This window comes from Primulina eburnea, chromosome 13 (genome assembly GCF_022965805.1).
Source record: "Primulina eburnea isolate SZY01 chromosome 13, ASM2296580v1, whole genome shotgun sequence".
NCBI lineage: Eukaryota > Viridiplantae > Streptophyta > Magnoliopsida > Lamiales > Gesneriaceae > Primulina > Primulina eburnea.
In genome coordinates this window covers 28,659,376-28,687,344 of record NC_133113.1, presented here as the reverse complement: position 1 = coordinate 28,687,344, position 27,969 = coordinate 28,659,376, and the positions used below count along the sequence as shown (strand labels likewise).

At 37.9% G+C, this 27,969-nt stretch overlaps 1 protein-coding gene across 2 annotated transcripts; it reads left to right on the top strand.

Moving 5' to 3' along the window:
- The first annotated feature begins 38 nt into the window (after positions 1-38).
- Positions 39-27,626, top strand: LOC140808774 (E3 SUMO-protein ligase SIZ1-like). 2 transcript variants are annotated; one of them, XM_073166022.1, is made up of 18 exons: positions 39-318; positions 507-623; positions 1,954-2,034; positions 2,520-2,562; positions 3,900-3,972; positions 4,342-4,501; positions 4,658-4,791; positions 5,565-5,633; positions 7,407-7,494; positions 7,592-7,667; positions 8,008-8,081; positions 9,034-9,141; positions 9,586-9,747; positions 25,265-25,369; positions 25,620-25,700; positions 25,786-27,019; positions 27,126-27,164; positions 27,258-27,626. In XM_073166022.1, exons 2-18 carry the CDS (start codon positions 600-602, stop codon positions 27,266-27,268), a joined length of 2,562 nt encoding a protein of 853 aa, XP_073022123.1. In that variant the 5' UTR covers positions 39-318; positions 507-599; the 3' UTR covers positions 27,269-27,626. The 2 variants fall into 2 exon arrangements, with proteins under 2 accessions (XP_073022123.1, XP_073022122.1); XM_073166021.1 differs by having other exon boundaries at positions 27,126-27,626.
- The last annotated feature ends 343 nt before the right edge of the window (positions 27,627-27,969 follow it).

The window sequence follows — 27,969 nt, the reverse complement described above, 5'->3', positions numbered from 1 at the left end:
AAGAAAGATCGTTCTGACTTCTGAAAATGCCACGGCCTCAAAATGTTTTAATTAATAATTTAAAAATGGTTGAGCGTGGACTTGCGAGCAGGCGATCCAGACCCGGACATGTTTGCAGGAATTAACCGGAAATTATAAACGGCGATACGTCCGGAATTTGGTGAAGTTCTCTTTCCGGCTGATGATTTTTGGGTAAAAAAACATACAATTCTTACCTGTATGCGTGAGAGAAAGGGTCAGCTGAAAGGATACTTTGTTCTCTCCAAAACCCTAATCGCGCACACAACCGGCGGACTTTCGATTTTTTTAGATTTCCAGGTAATTCGCAAAAAAAATAAAAATCCATATTTGTTTGGAGAAATGCTTTAATTGTAAATTTTCTCATGTCTTTATTGCCATGCTACTGATTTTGCGTGAAGTAATGAAAAAAATGTTTTTTTTTTGGTTCCATTAATACGGATGATGTGATCGCCAATTTTTTTTTTTTTTTTTTGGGAATGGATCAGCTAATTGGAGAGATGCATGGGCTGGAAGGGTAATTGATTTTTTGCTGTTTCTGCTGAGGTCGGCTGTGGCATAGTGCCAGAAGGGTTAATAGGATGGACCTGGTGGCAAGTTGCAGGGTAAATTTAGTCTCGATTCAGGATTTTGTTTGATTCTTAGTGAATGGAATTGTATCCTATTTTCCTTTTTTATGCTAATGTGCTGCGATTTTTTTGTCTGTTATTCTGTCTCGTGACAATGGTTGCTATATTTGTTACTGTTAGATTAGATTGCTATGCTGGAAATGTTGCAGAGTGACTGCAAATTTTAAATAAATTATGATTTATGTGGAGGCAACATTTGCTGATGCTTCATGGTTACATTTGCACTGGTGTTGTGCTGTTGCACATGCTTTTTGACTGAACCATTTCAGCAATGAGGACACGTCCCTTAATGTTGCCAAGTATTTCATGCATAACATCTTTAAACAAGCACCGGCTAATTGCTGTTTGCGAGAAAAATGGTTACAGTCATGGAAGTTAATCAATGAGCAAAATCTTCGCTTTTGACCTGATGTGATATCAGATAATAAGCTGAATTTACTCTTTTTGTGTGTGAATTAAGTTAGAAAATCTTCAATAATGAGGTCTTGACCTGAACCTGTCTTGTTTGAATCATTGTACATTGCTTAGATTTCTAAGCAAGCCCACCCGGGATGCAGTTAATCTGTTTTTACAACAGTCTCTACCATAATTTATCTCATCAGTTGCTTCTACTAGTGTTTTTTGACTAAAAATTGACTTCTGACGGATTCCCAGGTAGACCATATCTATAATTCCTAATTATACTGTTATATGGTGGTGTGTGGCTCTATGGAATAGAATAGATGTTTCTACCCAGTATGGTCCGTGCATCTTGTGTTAGATCGTTGATTCATTGCAGTTTTGAGTTACTCTGAGTGTCTGATTCCGAAAATATGCTTTATCCGTTTCGATTTGGAGTGGATCTTCCCCATTGAATAGTCGATTGGAGCTTAATTTTCGAAAAACACGATTTTACCTGTCTTCAATCAACTTGTGAGTTTGCATTTTCAAATCAATCATATTAAGATGCAACTACTGCATAATCATACCTTTTCCCTCTCTTACATATTAACCTGCCATATTGATATTTCACATTTTTAATATAATCATTACAAAAAAGCCTACCATGACATGTCGTATCATTTTTCAAAATTCTCATCCAAACATCATTTCAAAAATATCAAAAAATCCTACAAAAATCTTCTCAAAAGTTTTCAAATTGAATATAGTAAAAACCGAACCTACATCACATTAGGATCTCCTGTTCCCTAGAAATTGTGTCAATTATTGCTCCATTTATCTACATTGTAGGCTTGTTTTTATTTTGTTGTATTTGAAGGGAGTTGGGGATGTTTATGTTAAACTTATTTATTTTATTTTTCTGCAGGACAAACTAGCATATTTTCGAATAAAGGAGCTCAAGGATGTACTCACGCAGCTAGGGCTTTCGAAGCAGGGAAAGAAGCAGGTTAGATCAAAGAAATATATTTGATGTGGGAGAGTTCTTACTATAGAAGTTTTGCGCCTCTCTGCCCTTGACCTTTTTTTTATTTTCTTATTGTGGCCAAGTCAGACTTTAGAAGGTTCAATTCAATATCCAGTTTGTTTCTTTTGTGGTTTTCATTCCCCTAACTTATGACTTTTTTCCTATGGATGTAAATAGAGAGCTTCTTGATCTGGTCGTCACATGTTATTGCGAATTCTAATACATTGAAGTATTTTCCAAGTTCCGTGTTCCATTTTTCAGTTTTTGAAAATCTGAATCATTTAAATTAATTTATTTTCTAGACTAAATAAGGAGTTTTTGCTTCGTGCAACCATTGTTTGTTGCTGGCATCACTATCCATGTCATTATCTCTTCAGCTCTTGGACATTTGTAAATATCAAATAAGGCATTTTTTGGTAGTAAATAGAATAGTACATCAATTATGTATGTGCATTGGTTGTGAACAGGACCTTGCTGATCGAATATTGGCTATTCTCACTGATGACCGAGGTACATGATGATTCCTTGTTTTACGTTTCTTCCAATTTCCTTTGCTGCTTATATATTGCAAACTAAAAGGAATTATTTGCCATGATTAGTTGCCATTAGTTTCTTGTCTGGCGATTTACATCCTAGGCTTTTTGAACTACGATGTCAAAATGGCGCAGCCTGAAAATGTTTTCTGTCAACTTAACCTCAGCTTAAAAGACTTGCCCTGGTAAAGAAAAAAGATGATTTTGTTTATAGATACCCAAGTTACTTTATCATATGATGGAAGTGATCAATGTCTCATTATAATCGAACGTCATTCTTAACATATTTAATCAAGAAATAATGTAGCATTCATCTTGTATCAGGTTTGCATCAATTTGTGTAATTTGTCATAGAAAGGGTTAATTTTCAATACTGTTGCAACTTGCAACTGATCAGATAATAAATAATTTTCAATTCTAATGCTAAATATTTAAGAGCGGATACATGATAATTTTGTGTCTGCTAATATTCAGACAAAGTAAACATTTTCTTAACTTATCATAGCTCCTCCTCTGGCCTCAAATTGATTATCAAGTATCGGGATGTCCTTATTCTGCTGTATTTGAAATAGATAAAACTTTGTGAACTGAAAAATTTTCTTCATCAGAAGCTTAAGTATATCTAGATTGTCTCATGTGTGCATTTTAGGTAGTATATTAACTTGGATTTGGCCAAACCTATTAAAAAGAAGCATACTTGCATGAGAAAAAAACTAATCCCAATCTTCATAAGTTGATTCCTCAACGTTTCATGTGGCTCCCTCATTGCATGTTAACTGTCTCCCTTGAATTGGTTTCACAGTTAAACCATGAAGGTCATCCCATGTTGTGAGCCAATGCATGTAATATCTTCTTTATTGGTGTCCGTTTTGATAATCTTGTCCTTACATCATTAACATGCATCATTAGCACAATTCTTGAACAAATTAGTTTGTTCATCAACGATTTTTCATGTTCATAAACGCCAAGCCGATTAATGACACAACAATAATCATTGGGAAGGAACTGTACGGAAATCCTCAATAAATTCATTGATTTCTCAAAGATTTGGCTTTGATCTAAATTTCTTACGCTATTTTGTGCAAGCGAAAGTTTTGGTTAGAACCCTTTCAGTCCAAATTTACTTTGTTTGAATAATAAACAAATTACAGATTCACATACGAAAATTCAAAATGCATCTTTTTTTTCTTTTCGCTGAAACATGAGATATTTTGGTGTCACAACTTGTGACAATGTTATGCACAAGTCTGCATGTCTTTTTAAATCTTTGACTACATGGCTTTGCATAATGCAATCTATTGTTGTGTCTAACAGTTTCAGTAATGTGGGCCAAGAAAAATGCGGTTGGAAAAGAGGAAGTGGCAAAACTAGTTGATGACACTTACAGGTGATTTTATGTCTGGTTCTCTTACAATTATATGAAGATATGTGTTTACTAATTAGAATCGTATGGTCCTCCATATCACATTTCTTCCGTTTGCTTAGATAATTATTATAGCCATAGTTTTCCTCATGTATTTTCATCATAAACAATCCAGTCTGTAAAGTTACAGTGTTTCACTTAAATATTTGTGGTTATTGTGTCGATATTTATAAGAAATTTATGAAAAGAAAGATAGAGGAAAAGTGTGGGAGGTAATACTCAGGAGTCGGACAGTTGCAACACCTGTGGATGATAAATTATGGAAAATGTAATGGAATTTGAATTCTGCTTTGCTCCATAGTTGATTTTATGCCGCTTCTCTGTTATTTTCAGAAAAATGCAAGTTTCAGGTACAGCGGACTTGGCATCAAAATCACAAGGTGTCTCAAATAGTAAAAATGTAAAAGCTGAAGAACAAATTGAAGAATCTTATGTTAAAGAGAAGATACACTGTCTCTGTGGAAACACGCTGCCAACTGATTCTATGATCAAGGTACGTTTTACACGCTGCATATTTTTCTATCCTTGGTTTACTATTTATCTCTCTTGTTATGGTAATTTTCTTGCTGGAGTAGGGATTTTGCCACCACTGTTTTTTGAGCCTCAATGACCTGTCCAAATGTTTTTAACCATATTCGTTCTCAAGCAGTGTGAAGATCCTAGATGCAATGTCTGGCAGCATATAGCATGTGTGGTAATTCCGGAGAAACCTATTGAGGGTGTTCTACCAGATACTCCAGAGATTTTTTATTGTGAAATTTGTAGGCTAAGTCGGGCCGACCCGTAAGTGGCTATTTTCATGTTTTCTCTTTGTATTTTCATTATGTGAATTCAGATCCTATCTATGTGCATTCCTAGCTTATTGTTCTTGCTGGAACTTGTTGCTTTTCTATGTGATATCACGTTTCTAGTTATTTTTTATTTTCAATTTTCATTTGGTAGCTTTTCTATTAAGTCGGTTATTAAAAAATTGGAAAACATTGGTATAATTTTGCTTTGTTGTCAATTTGTTTCGTAATTTCCCTCTTTTACAATCTGCCTTAATTTTCTGTTGTTCGAGGATTTGAGTGTTTCATTATCTAATGCTAACTTTCCTTGGTTCAACGTGTCTTGACTCTTGACACACTTTTCCTAAGAGATTGCTTCTTAAAGATCTGAACTTTGATAAAATAGATATTAATCATTTTTCTGCTGCTTAACAAGCTTTTGAATCAAGTGGGTGCTTTCAACTAGGCTGCAGTAGTGATATGCTGAATAACAACGTTGGTCAAACAGTTACTTCTGGTATACCTGGCAATGGCAAATGAATAATATTTTTTTGGGAAAATTCTGTGTATAGTTCCAGTGGTCGAAAGGGTAGGGACTCTCACCATCTGATAATGTGTTTCATTGACTTGTTTATACCTGGTAAAAAGTTCTTGTTTTCATAGATATTTTGGCCTGTGATTTTGGGTTAATATTTGTCAAGGAATGCCCAATTCTCTGTTCTTAATTTGTTTTTCCTTTGTTTTTGTGTCTTCCGTAATATGGTGGATTTTGTTGTTTCGCATATGCAGCTTCTGGGTGACAGTTTCACATCCTCTTTATCCTACAAAGCTGAATATCACCAACGTTCCAACAGATGGGTAAGCTGATGGTATCCCTTCGTTTATCTTAAGTTTGAAATTTAACCATCAGATGTAAGTGACTTTGTATTTGCTCAGTCCTATTTATGTAGGAATCCGTTGAAAGAAAATTTCCAGTGTCGACGCATCTCTTCTATTTTGTTGTCCATCTTAGTATCTTATGGTCTATGGATGGCACTTATTTAATTTACTTGTCTGCAGATTACCAGATTACCAATCCTGTGTATGTTTACTGTTTGGGTGTTATTGTCATTATGTTTACTGTTTGGGTGGTATTGTCATTATTTTTACCCATTTCAGTCGTATCTAAAACATTTCATTTTTTGAATGTCCCAAGAACTTTTCATAAAGTCAAATTACAATTTCTACCTATCTATTAACTCCGTGTAAGACCTTGAAAATTTAAGCAATAGTTATTAGTTAATGCATAGCAGACTGGTGTGTTCAAAATATGTAGTGAGAGAATATATGATACAAACTTTTGGTCCATATCATGCATTGGTTTATCATCTGCAATTGTCAGTGATTTATTTCTATACATGAATTTGTATTTTTGGCTGGTGGCTCCTAATTTTAACTTATAGACTAAATGACACTTGGTTTATCATGAGATTACTGGTATTAGCAATTTGGATTGCCAACTTAGGCTTGTCAATCGGGAAATGTTTAAGTAGCACCTTTGAATTTCGGAGAGTGGGATAATTATGTTAAAAGTCACAAATTTTTAATATAGAGTTCCCTCCAACTTCCATTTCTTCTGGCCATCATTAAAATACATACACAAAATAAATCTTTAACCCTGAAATAGAGAAAGTTGGTACAATTTGTGTCGTAATTTTTTCATTTTAACAACTTTTTTGGTATATGTTATTCTTGCTTAGAGATTTTCAAGGACCAGATTATATGGCCATTCTGGCGTCAAGAATTCACAAATTATCGTAACACTTTAGGTGGTTTTAATTGATTAGTATGTCCATTCGACGGCCATCAGTTTTCCTATGAGCGAGTTGATTTGCCAAACGTGGCATTCAAAAACAACTTAGTTATGATCAATCAATCCGTTAGTTGTAAAACTGTTGGGCTTATATGGTTTATTTTTCATGCCCGAAATAGGTTGGATTTTAGTTATTTGTTTTAGGGTAAATAATATTAATCTTAACATGATTATTGATTGGGTCAAGGCAGTTCATACAAGTGATAGCATGTTTGGGATTCATTTACCCCGACAAGTATCTGTCCTTTTCTGGGTGTGCTGAAATAAATTTTAAAACTTATTGGTACGATTTGGTTAATCAGCCCTTGATGTAGCAATCAAAACCAAGCAGAAGCTTAATCTTCAATGTAATTGAAACCTGACAGAAAACAGATTTTCAGAAAAAAGAAGTTAAGAACGAACTGAATCATCGAATTTGTTTTTGGTGCTATTTGAAAAGATTATTCAAGAGTGTACACCAAATATCTGCTTTACATTAGTTTGCTGCAGCCAGTCTAGAATGGTGGGATTCAAAATTGTGCCTGTCTTAGATTGGATATCATTTTATACTTCTTGGTGTGAACTCATTTTTCAATTATCTTATGATGTGCATTTGGGCTCTGCCTTGACCTGCATTCTGGAGATATGTTTGCCACTGAAGATAACTTTTATCTTGGATCTGATTCAGTGATGGTTCAATCTCTTTGTTTTAATGCTTATGATTGTAATTTCATGTTTGCTATATGGCCATGCAAGTTTTGCTCGCTGACTGCAACTGATAGACATTTGACATTTTCCAGCTCAAATCCTGGCCAGAGCATTGAAAAAACATTTCAACTCTCTAGGGCAGACAAAGATTTGCTGTCAAAACAAGAATACGAAATTCAGGTTTGGTTAGGGTTCATTGTGATATAAGCAATTTATGTTGTGCAGGTTTATAATATTTATGCTCATTGCATACTGAACTTGGGGTTTGATTGACCAGGCATGGTGCATGCTTCTTAATGACAAGGTGACATTTAGGATGCAGTGGCCACAATATGCGGATCTACAGGTCAATGGTATTACTTCTTCTGAGGTTGCTCAACCTTGTAAAACAATGATTTATTAAATAGCAGAGTTTATTTTTCCCCTTCATCCATTTCCTGCTAAAAAAATGTTTTTTGACTTACACATGGAGATTTAACATCTATGATACTGTTTTTTGTGTACATTACAGCAAATCATGCTCTGTCCTTTAAAACATATGAAAAACATATCATTTGTATATGCTAAATGCTAAGTACCTACGGTATATTCTGATGTATACTTTTCAAATTTGAACACAACCAATGTTCTTTATTATGTTCTTTCACGTTTCTTGTTTATTTAAATAACCATTTTTTTTATTTAACCTCACAGGTGTACCGGTGAGAGCAATAAACAGACCTGGCTCTCAGCTACTTGGAGCAAATGGTCGAGATGATGGGCCGGTTGTAAGTTTTCAGTTTCTTGACAAGTCTCTATAACTGTTTATCAAACTTTGAAACCGTCTCTTGCTTTTATTAATGGACAATCATAATTTCAAGCACATTCAGCCAGAGCTGTTCAATATTTTTCATTGGTTGGGGACATCATTAAAAAGAAAAGAAAAGAAAAGAAATTATATCATCAATTGAAGTGCTGTACTGTGAGACGTGGAAATAAGGAGCATGCTGCTCGGACCTCGTTGACAATAACCCCCATTGGACATGGCAGTAGAAACTAGCATAAAAAAATAAAATGCTATCTAACTTTTGTGTGTGTGTGTGTGAGACATCATGGAAGCGATAAATAAAGAAAAGTAAGTGTCTAAACTACTTAGTTGTAAATCCCTAGGTGTAGAAAAGCTTCCTCCATAATGAAGAGCCTACCACTCAGGGTAGAACTTCATCTATCACGAGGCTTTCTTTTTACAAAATATATCTTGTGCTTTATTTTGAGACATATATGTTCCAAAAAAAAAATTCATCTTTTTACATCTATCTGGGAAGTAGTCCTGCCAAAGCATGCCTTTCCGTAAAGAAGAGCCAACTACTCGGGGTAGAATCCATCTGCTGTCATTTTAGCTTATTCTTTTTGTATACCAGAAAATTCAAATCCAAGTTTTCCTCAACAATTTCAATACATGGATTAATTAATATTTCATTTGTATTGGTCTTCTTTAACTAATTGGGTTCACTATACAGAAACTTTGTTGAGTTCTAATAAAAGATAGAAACTTCACATTATTGTTATGATGGACTCATCTGAAAATTTATCCACAGAATGAGAATAATATCACTCCACATCAGTTTTGCTTGGTTGTCTCTTTATTACTCCTTTTTTATGTTCTTCCTTGTTTCTGGATTTTCAGTTTTCACTGGTTTATTTTTATGCTATTCTTATTATAACCATGTTTTTATGTAGATTACACCATGCATAAGAGACGGAATAAATAATATAACCGTGACAGGCTGTGATGCTCGTCTATTTTGTGTGGGAGTTAGAATTGTAAAGCGGCGTACCCTGCAACATGTTAGTTAATCTTCTGGGACTCTTTATTTTGGACTTTTTTTTATCGTTTTTGTGTCATTTCTTGATTAATTCATGAGATAATTTCACTTTTTTTCTGATTTTCCTGGTCTGATTCTCATCATCAAGACTTTCTGATGTGCTTATCGCGTTTTTTAGTTCCCTTCCATCTGTGCTATTTATACACAGTAATGTATCCTTGTCTATTTATAAATGGCCTTTGTTTGGGTGTGTGGTAGGGGCCATTGTTTACAAAGATTTTTTAGGTCTTCACTATAAATTTTTCGTGTTCTTCAATTTTTTGATTGATTGCACATTACCTTGTATGATTGCATTCTTCTGATTGAATTTCTTCAAAACAAAAATTGTGATTTTTCGGCGTTTCTGTTCTAGTTTCTGTTTTTGTGATTGGCTGACATAATGGCACATTGACCATCGCTTTCTTAGGTCCTAAGCATGATTCCAAAAGAGGCTGAAGGTGAGCTATTTGAGGATGCACTGACCCGTGTTCGTCGTTGTGTTGGTGGTGGGGATACCACAGAAAACGCTGATAGTGACAGTGATATTGAAGTTGTTGCTGATTTTATTCCTGTCAATCTTCGGTGTCCTGTAAGTAGTTTAGTTTTTTTTGCATTTGCTCCTGATCAGTAAATTTAAAGAACCCCTCCCCCCACCATTTAATCACAAATTATTTTTATTTATGCTGATTTTCCTTACTTTTTGTATCAACTATCATAATTTTGTGCTCTGGTCTTGTATCTATATGTATCCCAGTATTTTTTTTTGGTAGTTGCTAATTTTGATGATCGTAGAGTAGGAAAATACTGTTTTTTTTTTTATAGGAAACAAAATATTAATTTAAGTGATTGAAAAGATTACAAAAGTCATCGATTATAGCAGATGACCTTCTTAATTACACATTAAGTCACACTAGTGATCTAGTGATACACAAAATCCCATTGTCGAATCAAATCAAAAACCGATACATTTCTAAACTCCTTGTTAATTCCAATCCAGGTGGCGACATTAAGCTTGATTTTCTCCCAGCATTTGTTGACGTCTGTTTCTTTGTCTTCAAAGATTCTCTGGTTTCTCTTCAACCAAATTGTCCAGCATATACATTGAACCACAACTCGCCAAAATTTTCCTCCTCTCTTGCCTGTTGTCCGTCCCAAATCCATGATGAATAAGTCTTTGGTTGATTTTGGCGTAACCCAAAACAACCGCAACTCCTGCAAAGCTTTAATCCATAAAGAAGTCGAAAATGGACGGTGAATGAACATGTGATCCTGAGACTCTGAGTCGTTTCTGCATAGAACACACCAATTTGGACACAACGCAAGCCCGGGGCATCTTTTTTGAATCATCTCCGATGTCGGTAGCTTACCCAGAGTTGTTGACCAAGAAAAAAACTGAATCTTACTAGGAACAGGAACTCTCCAGATTGCATCAAAGAGTTGAAATTTTGGATGAAGGTTGGAAGAGAAAAATGAATCATAGAAAGAACTAACCGAGAACAAACCCGACGAGTCCCCTCTCCACTGAATAAAATCATCCACCCCCTCGACTAATCTAACCGGCTCTAAAACTTCTAATAACTGTGTGAGCTGATCAATCTCCACGTCTCTCACTCCCCTCTTAAAGTGAAAATCCCAAGAGTGGTCGCTATTTGAGCCCTCGAAATGAGCATAAGAAGAGATGGGCAAGTTGTGACAAGAAGAAAGCTGAAATAAAGCAGGAAAACAAAACTTGAAAGAAGAGTCGCCCACCCAATTGTCCTCCCAAAATCTAACCTTATTCCTTCCTCTCACCTTTTTTAAAATCAAGTTATTAAAAGTTGGGTGTATCCGAGAAATAAATTTCCATGGGCATCGGTACGTTACATTTCTTGCCAAACCCGCATCCCAACCGTTTTCTTGTAACCCATATTTGCTCACAATAATTTTTTTCCACAATGTGCCCTCTTCTCGAAAAAATCTCCACCACCACTTCCCAAGCAATGCTGTATTTTTGAAACTGATTTTAGAAATCCCCAATCCACCTCTTTCCTTTGGTTTGCAAACTTGATCCCATGCGGCCAAATGAAAATGACTCTCTCCATCCATCCCGTCCCATAAAAAATCCCTTGATATCTTATCCAGCGATGCCTCAACAGATTTTGGAACCTTGAATAATGACATGTAATAAATGGGCATGGAATTCAAAACCGAAAGTATCAAAGTTAATCTACCCCCTTTTGACAAAAATGCTTTCTTCCATGTGGCCAATTTTCTGGACATTTTAGCAACCACCGGCTGCCAGAATGTTGCTTTCAAAGGATTACCTCCCAAAGGTACACCCAAATAGGTAATAGGCCATGACTCTGTACCACATCCCACAAGTCTTGCCAACCTTTCGACTTGGTAACTTTCACGGTTAATTCCCAACAGTGCACTCTTTTCCTAATTGATTTTTAAACCCGACATATCACAAAATGAACGCACCACTTGTGCCAAGAAAGTTATGTGTTCGTCGTTCTTTGCGAAAAATAGCGTGTCATCCGCAAACTGGATATGAGATATCTCAACCATTTCTTTGCCAACCTCTATCCCCTTTAAAAGTTGTGATTCCTTAGCTTTGTCTATCAATCTTCCCAACACATCAACAACCAAGTTGAATAGAAAGGGAGATAATGGATCTCCTTAACGAAGACCTTTGAAAGCCCTGATTTTACCTCTCGGTCGGCCATTGATCATAACTGAAAATGTTACCTTCGATACACAACCTCTCATCCATGATCTCCATTTATCTCCAAACCCTTTCATCATTAGAACAAAATCCAAAAACTCCCAACTCACATTGTCATAGGCCTTCTCAAAATCCACTTTCAAAACCCATCCTTTTGTTTTCTTAATTCTAGTCTCTTCTAGCAATTCATTCGCTATAAGTCCACAGTCAAGAATTTGTCTCCCTTCCACAAATGCATTTTGGGATTCAGAAATTGTTGACGCCATCACTCTCTTTAATCTTTCTGTTAGGACTTTGGATAGAATCTTATATATGCTTGTTATTAAACTGATGGGTCTGAAATCCTTTACCTTATACGAATCGGCCTTCTTTCTAATCAAGCATAAATAAGTCTCGTTGGTGATTCCATTGACGATGCCATTATTGAAAAACTCTTGAAAAACCAACATGATATCTGACTTTACTATATCCCAACAATCTTGAAAAAAACCGAGAGTAAATCCATCAGGACCGGGGCTCTTTCCTCCATCACACTTGAAGACTGCCTCTTTTACCTCGTCTTCTTCAAATTTTTGTTCAAGTTGTCTGCTCATCTCGGCTTCAATTGGACTCCAATTCACACCTTCGATACCCCAACATTTTTCTCCCGACTTACTGTACAGTGTCGTGAAAAATTCAGAAATGATCGAAACAATCTCTTTTTTTTTTGATGAGAAACATATATTTTATTGATAATTATTGTGTTTTAAACATTACAAGTAGTGGGCTAGAAATCCACTGTAGCCAAATGAAAACTCTAATTTTAACAATACACATAGGACCAATCTCTTAAAATGTCAAAAGTAGAGACTCCATAAAAGTTCTTGTCTGCTCGAATCCAATTGGCTAAAGCGAACTTGATTTTCCCCCAGATTTCTTCCGTTGTTTCTTCTAGTTCTTGAAAAATTCTTCTATTTCTCTCCAACCATATTTCCCATGTTACGCCGTGGATCACCATTCTCCAGAAAATCTTTCCTTTCTTACCGAGCATACTGCCAAGATCCGTACTGTACAAGTCATTAATTGTCCTCGGCACAACCCAAAACAGTTTTAATTCCACCAAAGCCTTTGCCCACATTGCATGGGTGAATTTGCAATGAATGAACAAATGATCTTGTGTTTCCACCTCCTGACGACACAACACACACCAGTTTGGGCAAAAAGAACAATTAGGATATCTGCTCTGCATCACCTCCGATGTCGGTAATTTAGCAAGGATTGCAGTCCATGAGAAAATCTGAATCTTTGAAGGAATAGGCACTTTCCAGATGATATTGAAAAATTTGAACTCTTGGGCGCCATTCTCTCTTTTGAAAAAAGATTGGAAAAAAGATTTGACCGAGAATATCCCAGATGGATCCCCCTCCCACTGCCGAAAATCATCAACCCCCCCTACTAAACTCACCCCCTGCAGAATGCTAAGTATTGATGAAAGTTGCGAAACCTCCTGCTCTCGGAGTGATCGACGGAGATGAAGGTCCCAAGAAAAATCATTTGAGGAACAGTCAAGGTGAGCAAAATAAGAGATAGGTAAATTATGTGCCAATGAAACACGAAACAAAGCTGGGAACAACTCCCGGAAAGAAGAGACTCCCAGCCAAATATCCTCCCAGAATCTTATTTTATTCCCCCCTCGAACCACTAATCTCACTAGTCGGTGATAAGTCGGGTATGTTTTAGAAATGAACTTCCACGGACATCTAAAAGTCACATTCTTAGCCAACCCCGCATCCCATCCATTTTCTTGCATCCCATACTTGCTTCTTATTATTCTTTTCCACAACGAGTCGTTTTCAACAATAAACCTCCACCACCATTTCCCCATTAAAGCTATATTTCGTAAACAAATATTCCCAATGCCCAGCCCTCCTTGTTGCTTTGGCCTACAAACTTTCTCCCACCTAACCATATGACAATGAGAATCACCCTCGTTCCCATCCCACAAAAAATCTCTCATTACCTTTTCCATCGCCCCCCCTATTCCTTTTGGTACCTTGAAAAGAGACAAAAAGTATATAGGCAATGCATTCAACACCGCGGCAATCAATGTGAGTCTACCTCCCTTAGACAAAAATGCTTTTTTCCATGATGCCAATCTTTTTTTCATTGTAGTGATTATAGGTTCCCAAAAAGATGCTTGTAATGGGTTTCCACCGAGAGGGACTCCCAAATATTTTATGGGCCATTGTTCCCTGCGACAACCAATTCCCCTTGCCATATTTTCCCCCACTACTGCATCTTGATTAATTCCCATCAAAGCACTTTTATCCCAGTTGATCCTCAAGCCCGACATATCACAAAACGCTCTCAAAATTCTGACCAAAAATCCCAAGTGATCCTCACTCTTGACGAAAAACAATGTGTCGTCCGCAAACTGTATATGAGACACTTCCACCTTTTCTCTCCCTACTTCGACTCCACTGATGAGTTTTTTCCCTTTTGCTGTGTCAACTAATCTGCCCAAAACATCCACAACCATGTTGAACAAAAAAGGTGATAACGGATCTCCCTGTCTAAGTCCCTTGAATGCTTTAAATTTCCCCCTTGGTCTCCCATTAATCATGATTGAGAACGATACATTAGATACACAACCTCTTATCCATCCTCTCCACCTTTCCCCGAATCCCTTCATTTTTAAGACGAAATCCAAAAAATCCCATTCAACATTGTCATATGCTTTTTCAAAATCAATTTTCAGAACCCATCCTTTTTCCGCTTTCTTCCTGCCTTCTTCCACCAGCTCGTTCGCAATCAAACAACAGTCCAAAATCTGCTTACCTTCAATAAATGCATTTTGAGATTCTGACAAAGTATGTGACAACACCTTTTTCATCCTTGTAGCCATAACTTTTGCAATAATCTTGTACAAGCTCGTAGTGAGGCTAATTGGCCTGAAATCTCTTACCTTTAACGAGTCATGCTTCTTAGGTATCAAACATATATACGTTTCATTGGTCAACCCATTAATGATGCCCCCTCCGTGAAATTCTGTGAATACCTTGATTAAATCTCCTTTAAGTACATCCCAACAATCCTGGTAGACCGCCATGGTATAACCATCGGGCCCCGGTGCTTTACTCCTATCACAATCAAACACCGCCTTCTTGATCTCATCTTCACAGAAAGGTTGTTCAAGCTGTTCCCTCTTATCATCGTCAATTGGCGACCATTCCACGCCTTGAATCCCAAATCTGTCAACATCTGCCTTGCTGTACATTTTCTGAAAGTAATCAACAATGAACCGAATTATTTGATCCCCATCCTCTATGATCCCTCCATCATCCATTTCCAGCTTTGTAATCATTGCCTTTGTTTTTCGGTGGTTCAACAATGAATGGAAGAATTTGGTGTTGCGATCACCCTGTTTTAACCATTTAATCTTAGCTTTTTGATAGAGCATTCTGTTTCGCCGGCACACCAATTCTTCCAATTCCCATTTTAACTTAATTTTTTCAGCCACGTCTTCCGCATTTCCCCTCCCCTCACTCTCCTTTTCGTCCAAACTCCCAATTTTGTTTATCATTTCTGCTTCCCTCATTTCAATCCTCCCGAACTCCTCCTCATTCCATGTTTTGATCTTCTCTTTAATGTTCCTAAGTTTTCTCATAAACTTATAGCCCTCCCATCCTTGGACTTGTGTGCTATCCCACCACATAGAGAATTTATCCTTGAAACCGTCATTTTGCAACCACATATTCTCAAATCTGAAAGGACAAGGCCCCCATTTAATTTTCTGTGTTTCCAATACAATTGGGAAATGATCCGATGTAATGCGAGGTAAAACAAGTTGCTTATAATGTGGAAATAATTCCACCCACCCTCCCAAAAACAAAAACCTGTCTAACCTGCTGCATATAGGATTTGTCCTCATATTTGACCAAGTAAATTTAGCATTCATCAGAGGTGGGTCACACAAATCTAGTTCCTGTATCAACATATCAAAGCAAGCCATACTTGTTGTTTGTGATAGGCTGTTGATTTTCTCACTCAGAAACCTCACAACATTGAAATCCCCTCCCAAACACCACTTATCCCCACACAAAACTCGCAATCCCGCCAACTCATCCCAAAATCTATTCCGCATTGTTGCTGTGCATGGTCCATAAACAGCTGTGAACCACCAGCTGTTTGAGTCATTATTTTTATCTATGCAGACCGAAACCGTGTATTCCCCAATCATATTATCAGTGATGGATACCACCCTCGGATCCCACATAACCAAAATCCCCCCCGCTGATCCAATAGAAGGTAGATGAACCCAATCAACAAACCTTGTTTTCCACACACTGGATATAAATTTTCTATCAATCACTTCCTTTTTTGTTTCTTGCAGAATAACTAACTCTGGTTTTTCCTTTCGTAACATATCTCGGATGAATCCTCTCCTCGTTGCCGATCCCCCTCCTCTTATATTCCAAGACAGAATCTTCATGGAATCACCTCTTTTCCCAAATTACGCATTCCTTCTCTCATAAACTCATCCCCGATCTGTACCTTGTTAACTCCCATCATCTTCAAGCAATCATAATCTCCATTTAAACCTTCGGCCATCGTCAACCCCCTACTATCCCTCTCACCCTCGTGGTTATTAATTCCTAACATACCCGACTTATCACCAACCAGATCAACTCCCTCAACCTCCGTAGATCTCCCCTCCCCAGATTTGATTTTGAAAGAACGGTATGAAGAATGAAGGGAATGCTTGGAAGAAAGAGAATGGGAAACAGTAGTTGTGTGATGTACCTTTGCCGAAGGTGATGCGAAGAGATCTCCTATGTCCTCCAAACCCAAGCTGGTATGTGTCGTTGTGTCTGAGGTAATGGTTATATGAGTCCCGGCATCGCTGAAATCACTGTCTTCTTCAAAATCATGGCTTTGGTCCTTTGTTAAATCCCTGTCATCCCATATGTTGTCCTGTTCCTTATGCAATATTTCATCATCCAGCCACTGTGTATTGATCTTTGTTGATGGTTCCTCCTGTGCATTAACCCAATCAAGCTTTTTCCCTGGTTTCCTTCTAGTATAAACAATCTGGTAATTCTGTTCTTGTTCACCGATTGCATTTTGTTGATCGCAGCGCCATGTATGCTCATTCCTTTTGTTGCACAAAGACTGAACTATTCCTTTGTTGAAATCGTGTACTCCTTTCGGACTCACCCTTTTGAGTATTCTGATATGTTTGCTCCCTCTCGTTGGTTCTGATCCCACCACTTTAGGACCTTTACTTCCATCCTTGCTTGAAGTCGTTTCACCATCCTTCTTTTTGGCCATAAAGACTTCTATCCCTTGAACAATCGTAGTATTGCTGTATTCCCTTGCTTTGTCTTGGACTTGAACCTGTTCTTCTAAAACCTTTTCTATTCCAGTAAGCTTTTGTTTTGAATCTTCACCAACATTTGTAATCTGTTTGTGTGCTGTTGTGACCATCACCTCCCTTACATCTGCTGGTTGTTTGAAATTTTCAGCGATTTCCTCAGTAGGTCTTTTCGCTCTGCCCCAACCCGCCAACTTTCTTGCCCCATCAACTACTACCTGAGCATAGGATCTTTTTTCATAAATTTCATACGCAGCTGTGTTGATTGAGTCAACATAAATGCGCACAGTCAAGGGCCCATTAAGTGTTTGAATTGTCAAGGAGCTATTAATGAAACCCCCTTCCAACCCCACAACTTTAATCTTTGCAGCTGCCAAATCCTTGAGCATCAATGTATCTTGACTAATATCAACCAATCCCCCACAGCTTTCCCCCACACTTTTGAGCATCTCTGTTGTCCACATATCCCATGGTAGTCCAACAATCCTGATCCAACTATTACAGCATTCATAAACTTCTATATCAGTGTTGATGTCACTCCTCCAGCTTTCAAAATTCAAGCAAATCCTCTTCTCGAAAAAGCATTTCTTGATTTTCAGATAAAACTCGAAATCCTCTCCACTATTCGGCCACCACATTGCTTTATTTGCATTGAAAGGGAAAATCTCTATCTTCTTGGCAACCGCCTTTCCAATGACTGATTTTACCATCTCCCATGAAGTATTAACACATTCCTTCGTGACCACCAAAGCTTTGCTCCACTCTTTGGTCAAGCACTGGCGGAATTCTCTGCGGGCATCAATGTAGCCTGAGTCAGTAGGTTTTGAAAGAATCTTTCCACGTAACAAGGATTGTCGATGTTGTTGGTTGATCTTCAATGTTTCTTTGATCTTACTGTTGTTCAAAATTCTTTCAATATAGTACACCAAACATTTCCAGCCCTCCTCATATCTTCCGCTTGGAATAATAATTCGCTGCTTCTTACTGGATCGCTCAAATTTTGACACCTCAATGTAGCTTCCTCTGTTGTTGACAAACTTCTGCACAGAAACCACAACTTCTCCCCAACGCCTTCTGTGGAATGTTGAATATGATTTTGGGTTGATAATGAAATCACACATTATCTTCCTCAGCCAGTAAGCACTCTCACGGTCTAGTTCCAGCATGTAGCTTGCATTCCGAGTTCTTTCTATTACCCGAGTTTGTCAATGATCGCCTTACTCTTACGGTAGTTAAGTAGCGAGTGAAAGAATTTGGAATTTCGATCCCCTTCTTTGATCCAGTTTATCTTGCTTTTCTGAAAATTCATGAGATTCTTTCGACTTATCATCTCTTCTAGCCTCATCTTCACTTCCTTCCTCTCGGCCGTCAAACATACCGATTCCTTCCCCTCTCCCTCTAAACTGTCAAGTCTTCTGATTTTGTTCGATAATTCAGCCATTTGCAACTCCGTCTTACCATAAACATCTTCGTTCCATTTTTTGATATCTCCCTTAATTGATTTTAATTTCATCATCATCCTATAGCCCGCCCATCCTTGAGAATTGTAATTATTCCACCAGAATTGTGTCAAGTTTTTAAAGCGAGAGTCCCTCAACCATGCATTCTCGAATCTGAAAGGTGTTGGTCCCCATTTCGTTTTTTCCAAATCTAACAGTAACGGGAAATGATCCGAAGTGACTCTTGGTAAAAGCGATTGTCTATAGAATGGGTAAATTTCAGTCCAACCCACCGAGAATAAAAACCTGTCTAGGCGACAACAAATGGGAAAAGATCTAAGATTCGACCAAGTGAATTTACCGTTCAGTAGAGGCGGATCACATAGCTGAAGTTCCTGTATCAAGCTATCAAAGCATTGCATACTCGAAGTCATTGAACTACTGTTAATTTTCTCCTGAGTCGACGTAACAACATTAAAGTCTCCCCCCAAGCACCATCTTTCTCCACATATCACGCTCAAACCCGCAAGCTCATCCCAAAAATTATTTCGAAGATTCGGATGGCACGGGCCGTAAACAGCCGAGAACCACCAATCATGATTTGCATCGTTGTTGATGTGAATTGAGACAGAAAATTCGCCAATCAAATTATCCTTAACCCTTATAATTCTCGGATCCCACATAATGATGATCCCCCCCGACCTTCCCAAAGCAGGGAGGCTTAACCATTCCACGAATCTCGATTTCCAAAGAGCAGAAATCAGTCTCCTATCCACCACAATCTTTTTTGTCTCCTGCAAGATTATTAAATCTGGTTTTTCTTTGTTGATGACGGCTCTTATCAGTCCCCTCTTAGTGGCTGATCCTGCTCCTCTAATATTCCACGATAGAACTTTCATTAGATCACTCCTACAGCCCTATTACTCTTACTACATCCGATTTCCTCACAATCCGCCATTTTTCCACCATCATCAAAGTTTCTAAGTTCTACCCTCTCCACACCCATCATTCTGAGACACTAGTTCTTGTCTTCAAAGCTGAATACCTGCTTTCCCGAGCCTGTTGAATTGTCCCCTTTATCCAACCCCTCAAGATGTCCCAAGAAATTATTTCCGGATAAACCCCACTTTTTAAACTTTGAACAATTTCCCCGCTCAACCCGGCCCTCCACCCCACCCCTCGACTCAAAAAAAGAATCTGAAACAGAAGAAGAATGACTAGGATGACTACGAGGATTGGATTTTATGGGTAAATTGCGTACCTTCAACGGAGACTGATCAAAGAAGTCACCCAAGTCCTCGAATTGCATTGATTTTCTTGATGACTTATCCGAGTGATCGGAGATGTGACTGTCGGCATCGCTGAAAGCTCCGCCATCTTCTGAAGAGTCTTCTTTAGCGCCATGATATGATTGATCCTCCCAAATTCCTTCTTCCCCAATTGCTGAAACTCTATCGATATCAAGGATTGATATCTTTGATTTTTCTAATTTTCTCATTTGATCTGAATCTTGTTGAGTCTTGATCTGTTTCCTACGATATACGTGCTCAAATTTCCTTTCAGCAGGGCCAGAAACCTCTTCTAAGGTATGCTGTCCAATCTCTTGAGTGTCACAAATGTTTGTAGAGTCAATCTTTCCTTTCTGAAAGTCATGTACGTCTTTCGGCTTTAACTTTTTCAGTATCTTGATGTTTTTTCCCCTGTACCACGGTTCTGAAACACATCTCCGATTTTCAGCGTTAACATCCTGCTCGACGATCTTGGGATAAATATTTTCTCTGAACTTGAGCATTTCCATTGACTCGCACTTCTGTTTATTCTTGATAAATCCTTCTTGATTTTCTACTGAAAGGTTTGTGGTGTTATCCTCCTGTTTGTTTTGGATGTCCTGTGATACCTCTGCATTTTGAAAGTTGTCGTTGATACCATCCTTGTTGGCCCAGCCTTTCACATTACTGACTGCATTCATCACCACTTGAGCGTAAGTTCTCTTTTCCAGCGTGTCATACTCTGATATTTTAACCGAATCCACGATAATGCGAACGAACATAGGTCCTCTTTTAGTTTTGATCTGGACATTCCTATTGATGAAACCTCCTTCGATGCCCACAACTTTTAGCTTTGCTGCTGATAAATCTCTTAAAAGGATCGTGTCTTGACTAATGCTTAACAAACCGCCACATTGATCCCCGATGCTAATGAAAAGATCTCTGGACCATAAATCCCAAGGAATCTCTAAAACGCGAATCCAACTGTGACAGCACTCGAACACTTCCTCTTCCCTGTTGATATTGTGACTCCATTTCTGAAAGGACAAAGTAACTTTACGTTCCAGAAAGCATTTCTTCAAACGCAAATAGAATACAGCAACCTCTTCATTATGTGGCCACCATACTGCCTTGTTGGCTTGGAATGGGAAAACTTCAATCATTCTCTGGATTTCCTTTCCGAGTGTATTGCACACCAATTCCCATGATGTGTTCACGCAATCTCTTGTGATGATAATAGCCTTATCCCAGTCCTTGGATGTCATATCTGGTAAATGTTCCTTCTCTACCACAACTGGACTTACCTTTTCACCGCCATTCAACCGAACATTATGCCGTCTCTGTGGTTGGTCCATCGGCCGTTTAATATCTCTGAATTTCAATGCAGCATCCCTGCCATTTAACCTGAACCTAGACAAATAGGATGCCATCCATTTCCATCCCCCATTGAAACGTCCGCTTGGAATGATGATGCGCTGTGTCTTTCCTCTCCAAACTAACTTAGATATTTCTAAATAGCTTCCTCGAACGTTGACAAATTTCTGCATATAAACCACTGATTCTCTGCCTCTAAATCGATTGAAACTAGGGCAGTCTTGTGGTTTATTAATGAAATCACATTGTTTTGATATGATCCAATCCAAACTTTCCATATTCATTTCCAGTATGTAGCTTGCATTTCTAGTTCTTTCAGTTACCAAGATCGAGTCACCCCACCTTCCTCTGCTGACTAGGAACAATTTTTGTTCAACTTTGATCTCGTATCTTTTTTTGAATTGGTTTCTAGCAAAACCCATAAACTTCTTAGCTGATGACATATTAACGGAAGACCTGAGAAGAAGGGCACAATGACTGCGAAGGTAAAAAGGATAAAGTAGTAGATTAAAGGGGGACAAAGTTTAGGTTAAGGGACGGATTAAAAGAGAGAAGCTAAAGGATCGGAAAGGGACGGAACAAAAGATAAAGACATCGGAAGAGAGCTTGAGCGAAAAAAGAAGAAAGGCGATACGCTAGAGATCTGATTTTTAGAGTTCTGAATGACGCCGCCGGCCGATGGCCGGCGCCGGAGGAAAGGGATGAGGGCGATCGATGAGGCTCAGGGATACTGGGAATCCTTGGATCAATTGATTGATTGGTTTTGTTTCCAAACATCAGTTTTCCCATTGTAAAATAAGAACAAAGGCGCTGTTATCTCATTTTTTTATTTTCTGAAAACTCATTTTTACGTCTCCCACCATCATAATTATCGTAATTCAAATTTTCTTCTCTCCCGAGAAATACCCAAATATTATATTATATTATATTGTAGTACAATGTCTTCTACAATTATTGTTTACACGCATAATATAGAAAAATAAATAGCTAGACAAAAATTATACTATTTGACTGTTATAGTATTTTTTTTTTGTTTTTTCCTAAAACAAAACCAAAACGTTCATTTGATTTCCCCATACATTTTCAAAAATTTGTTCTCCAAAACCAAACTTCCAGAAACAAAACCAAACATACCTTCTTGTGGTTTGTCATGGAGAAAACTTTTTCTGCACTTTTGTACATCAGATCAGGCATTTCTTTGCTGAATGTTGCTTTCAGGCCTGGAAACTTGATAAAGAGGATGTCTATAGATTTGCTGTTTCTTTTGGCATTTTAAAATTTCACGGTCAACTGCATTCAAATGAATGAGATTACATCGATAAGATATTAAGGTCTTCTGGTTCTTAGTGCAAATTTTTTTTTGATAAGAAACAATATTTTATTAGATACTTAATAGATTTTAATAATAATAAGCGGACTAATAATGCACTCACGACAAAATACTAGACAAGACCTAGTCCCTATCAATAATATACAATAGTTCAATCTCTCAATAAATCTGAGATTGAGACATTTGGAAGTCTACATGAGATCCAAGCCAAGTAGGTATTTTGATCTTGATATTTTCCTAGAACTCTTTTCTCGTATCTTCAATGTTGTTAAAAATTCATCTATTTCTCTCTATCCACTCAAACGAACATATGCCATGAACCAATGCTTTCCAAAGAAATCTGTCTCTTTTGCCAAGAAACTCTCCAAGATCTGTATCGAATAAATCTTGCTTTGATTTCGGCACCACCCAAACCAATCTCAGATTTTTGAAGCTCTCGCCCACAACCCACTTGTGAATGTACAATGAATTAACATATGATCATGCGTCTCCCTATCATTCCGACACAACACACACCAATTGGCACAGAGCACGCGTGAACCATCTCTTTTGCATCATCTCCGAAGTCGGAAACTTACCCAGAACCGCTGTCCACGAGAATACTTGAATATTTGTTGGAACTTGGAACTGGATCTTTCCAAATAACACTGTAAAATGGAAAACAGGGAAAGCTACTGCTCGAAAAGATAGACTCAAAGAAAGATTTGGTTGAAAAGAGACCTGACACATCCTCACCCCACACTCGGACATCATCTACCCCTTCAATCAACCTGATCATATCTAAATCTCCTAATAACGCACTCAACTCACACAACTCCTCATCTATCAAAACCCTCCGAAAATGGAAGTCCCGTGACAGGGAAGATGATGAATTATCAAATAAAGCAAAATGAGATATAGGCATATTATGAACCGAAAAAAGCTGAAATAAAGACAATAAAGATCCTGAGAGGAAGAATCCCCCCACCATCTATCCTCCCAAAACCTGACCTTGGTACCTCCACTAACCACCGTCGTCACTAATTGATGAAAAGTCTAGTAAGATCTAGAAATAAACTTCCACGGGCATCTGAACGCCACGTTTCTTGCTTAACCCGCATTCCATCCATTATCTTGTACCTCGTATTTACTAACTATAATTTTTTTCCACTTGTCCCTTCTTCTGCTTAAAACCTCCACTACCATTTCCCCAACATGGTCCTATTCCTCTAACAAATATTCTCAATATGCAACCCCTTCTATTTTTTGGTTTGCACACCTGCTTCCAGGCAACCAGAGACTACTGTGATTCACCATCAACTCCATTCCAAAAAAATCCCACATAATCTTCTCTATCACCTCAGCTTTGCTTTTGGTACCCTGAAACGAGACATGAAATACATCGGTAAAACATTCAGAACAGTTGCAATCAACGTTAACCTCCCCCCTCTTGACATAAATGTTTTCTTCCAACTTGTCAACTTCTTTGACATCTTAGTCAAAATCAGTTTTTAATGGATTTGCTCATAAAGGCACCCCAAATACTTAATTGGCCATTTCTACGTACCACATCCAATTTGCTGAGCTAGCTCCTCTACTTCTTATTCTTTGTAATGGAGACCCAACAAAACATTTTTTTCCAAATTGACTTTTAACGTTGGCATTTTACAAAACGACCTCACAACTTCCACCAAAAATCAGACACGATTCTCTTTCTTGACAAAGGAAAGTGTCATCCGCAAAATGAATATGAGTTATCTCTACCTCATCTCTCCCAACCACCATCTCTCTAGTTAAGTCCATGGCCTTGGCCTTATCAATCAGCCTCTCCAACACATCCACCACCATGTTAAACAAAAATAGGGACAAAGAATCCCTTTGTCTAAGCCATATTTGTGCTTGAAATTTACCCATTGGTCTCCCATTAATCATTATCGAAAATGACACATTCGAGACATGACCCTTGATACACCTTCTCCATCTCTCACCGAACCGTTCTACCTTTATAACAAATCTAGGAAATTATAATCCACATTATCATATGCTTTTTCAATATCAACCTTCAAAACTAGCCCCTTCTTCCCCTTCCACCTTCCTTCTTCCACTATTTCATTTGCAACAAGACAACATTCAAGTGTTCTCCCTCAATGAATGCATTCCGAGATTCTGATATTGCGTATGACAAACTTTCTTCATCCTTGCACATGAACTAGTGGTAAGACTAATAGGTCTAACGTCTTTTACCTTGATCGAATCTTGTTTCTTATTGCAATTAGTATGCTCTAAATTTAGCTTTTTGTGACTTTGCAATATCCCTGATATGTTAAGACATCTATAGATACAAATATCATCATCTTTTACTAACGCATGAATCAACTAAGTGTCAATTTTGCCACTGTCGATGCTACATCGTACAATTACATTTGATTTTTTTAAATATTATATGTTATTTAAATCAGTTTTTGGTTAACAGTCATTGATTTGTTCCATACAAGACTATTTTTGTTGAGTTTCTTGACTTGTCTTCATCTATATTGTTGATGGAAATCAGGGTATGGTCGGTGCTTCTGATTATGCATTCTCAAAAAAAACTACCTTGTTGAGCTTATTTCTCCTACCTGATTAGAATTTGTATTGGTGTGCGTGCATTCTTCAGATGAGTGGTTTAAGGATGAAGGTTGCTGGAAGATTTAAGCCCTGTGTGCATATGGGCTGTTTTGATCTTGAAGTTCTCGTGGAAATGAACCAACGCTCTAGGAAGGCAAGTAAAACGATGCTATATATATATATATATATATATATATATATATATATATATATATATATATTTAGCATTCCTGCAGAGATTTTCTTGTCTAGTAGTTGAATTTCTATTTTTGTGAATATCACGTAACTGATTTCTCCGGTAGTAACATATATCTTTATGGTCATCTAACTTTTACAGCTTGTTAAAATATTGTATCTTGCCCTTCTTCCTCACTTGTGTTCCATTGTTGTTGTACTGGATCCAGTGGCAATGCCCTATTTGTTTGAAGAACTATTCTTTGGAGAAAATTATTATAGACCCATATTTCAATAGAATCACATCTCAGGTATTACCTACATTATGCCTCGATGATGAATATTTCTTGTTATTCTTTTCTTATGAATGCTATGCCTTCTCATTTTATTTTATAGATGCGAACTTGTGGGGAAGATGTCACGGAGATTGAGGTGAAGCCAGATGGTTCTTGGCGTGTAAAGGCAGATGGCGATTGTAGAGGTCTTGGAGAGCTTGGGCTATGGCATTTGCCTGATGGTACCATCTGTGCTGCCTCCATGGAGAATGAGTCAAAACCGAAACCTGACTTTAAACCAATTAAACAGGAAGTTGGTTCTGATAATCATGCTGGTCTGAAACTGGGTATTAAAAAAAACCAAAATGGTTTTTGGGAACTCAACAAACCTGATGGAATGCATGGGATCCCACTGGAAAATAGGTTCCAAGAAAATTTTGGGAACAAAACTCTGATTCAAAATATAATTCCAATGAGCAGTAGTGCCACTGGAAGTGGCAGGGATGGCGAGGATGGTAGCGTCAACCAAGATGGTGGTGGAAACCTCGATTTTTCCACGGCCAATGGCATTGATTATGAATCTTTTTCTTTGAACATTGACCCATCAAGTGGATTCAATGACCGAAATCCTTCTGCACCAGCTGGGGATATTGAAGTTATTGTACTCAGTGATTCAGATGAAGAAATTACGCCGTTAATACCTTCTGAAGTAGTTTACAATAATTCTATGTCAGATGCTGGTGAAGCCCCATTTACAGGTCCACAAGATGCAATTCCTGATTCTTATTATGATAATACAAACCTTGATAATGGTGGAGGTACATGCCTCGGCCTTTACAGCCCAAACGATGATGACTTTGGGATCAATATCTGGTCGTTGCCTTCTACTAGTCAGGGAGTCCCTAGCTTTCAGTTATTCGATTCTGATGCAGAGGTTCCTGATCCTTTAATTGACATTCAGCATGGTTCTCTTAATTGTTCATCCACCATGAATGATTTCGCATTGGCCGCCGCAGAGACCGGCATGGGACCCTCAGCCTTCGTCCCCGAGTCTACTGCTCAGCGTTCAGATATAAATAACAGCTTACTGGATAATCCTTTGGCGGTCAATGGAAATGATCCTTCGCTTCAAATATTTCTCCCCACAAGGCCATCTGATGCACCTGTGGCGCAGTCTAATATGAGAGACCATCAAGACCATTCACATGGTAGCATGCGTAACGAGGACTGGATTTCTCTTAGGCTGGGCGATGGTGGTGCAGCTGGTCAGGTTGATTCTACAACCGATAACGGTTTGCGACGAGGGCAGCAACTAAAATCAAAGGATGGTGCCCTGGGTTCACTAGCAGACACGGGTATGTCATTGAATTATCTGTTAGTTGTTTATGGTTCGATTTTGATATCCATTTGTAGAATTGTCACCCTGCCTGTGTCATTAATTTTTTCTTTCTTTATGTGCAGCATCTTTGTTGCTTGCGATGAACAACGACGATAGGTCTGGTAAGACAATTAGAGAAAGATCAGATAGTCCCTTTTCATTTCCTCGCCAAAGACGTTCTGTAAGACCTAGATTATATCTATCTATTGATTCAGAATCGGAGTAAAGCCATCAAGTGGCGTATTTAAGGGAAACATATTTTAACCATCTGCATCGAAAAAGTTCAGCATTCGATGCTGTCAGATGCCCCCAATTGGAGAAGACGTTTTCTAAAATGATTCAGGACTCGTTCTTGCTTTGAGTTGGTATTGAAAGTGCTAACTGCATTTCATTTCCTACCCCAATAAGACTCATCATGCTGATATCAGGTCCCGGAATAATTTGTATCCAGGCAGGATATATCTACACAAACAGGTTAGCATTCATCATTTTGGCCAGGTTTCTTGGTGATTTTCAGGTCTAGTGCTACTAAACTGTATATTCGACAGTTGCATTATTTGGAAAATGGGAAAGAATTTCATCTAGTTTTGCTTTTAAGTTAGCGGGAAGGCGTTGGTTGGGGAAGCATGTTCCCTTGTGGTCTTAAGGAGATTGTAGCCTGTATATTTCATAACATAGAAATAATTTCTATATAGATATATATGTATTATACTGGTAATAATATCTGCTATGTGATGCTCTAAAAATCTAGTGGATGTTGGAGTATTATTTGTGTTTATCTTTTCGGTCAATCAAGTTTACCTCAGGTGAATTATATTCAGTTGGCATAAAAGAACTCAAGTCCGATGATAGAATTAACATGTTACATATCCTTCCTTGTTATTTGGTTCGGTTGAATCTGGTACAAGGTTGGGTTTTCCAGGTCGG

What these genes read in the sequence shown, in the direction of transcription:
- LOC140808774 (XM_073166021.1), top strand. Translation starts at nt 600, where the DNA reads ATGGACCTGGTGGCAAGTTGCAGG. An exon ending in AGCGGCGTACCCTGCAACAT is followed by an intron (nt 9,142 to 9,585) that starts GTTAGTTAATCT and finishes TCGCTTTCTTAG; the next exon opens with GTCCTAAGCATGATTCCAAA. An exon ending in GGGTTCACTAGCAGACACGG is followed by an intron (nt 27,020 to 27,125) that starts GTATGTCATTGA and finishes CTTTATGTGCAG; the next exon opens with CATCTTTGTTGCTTGCGATG.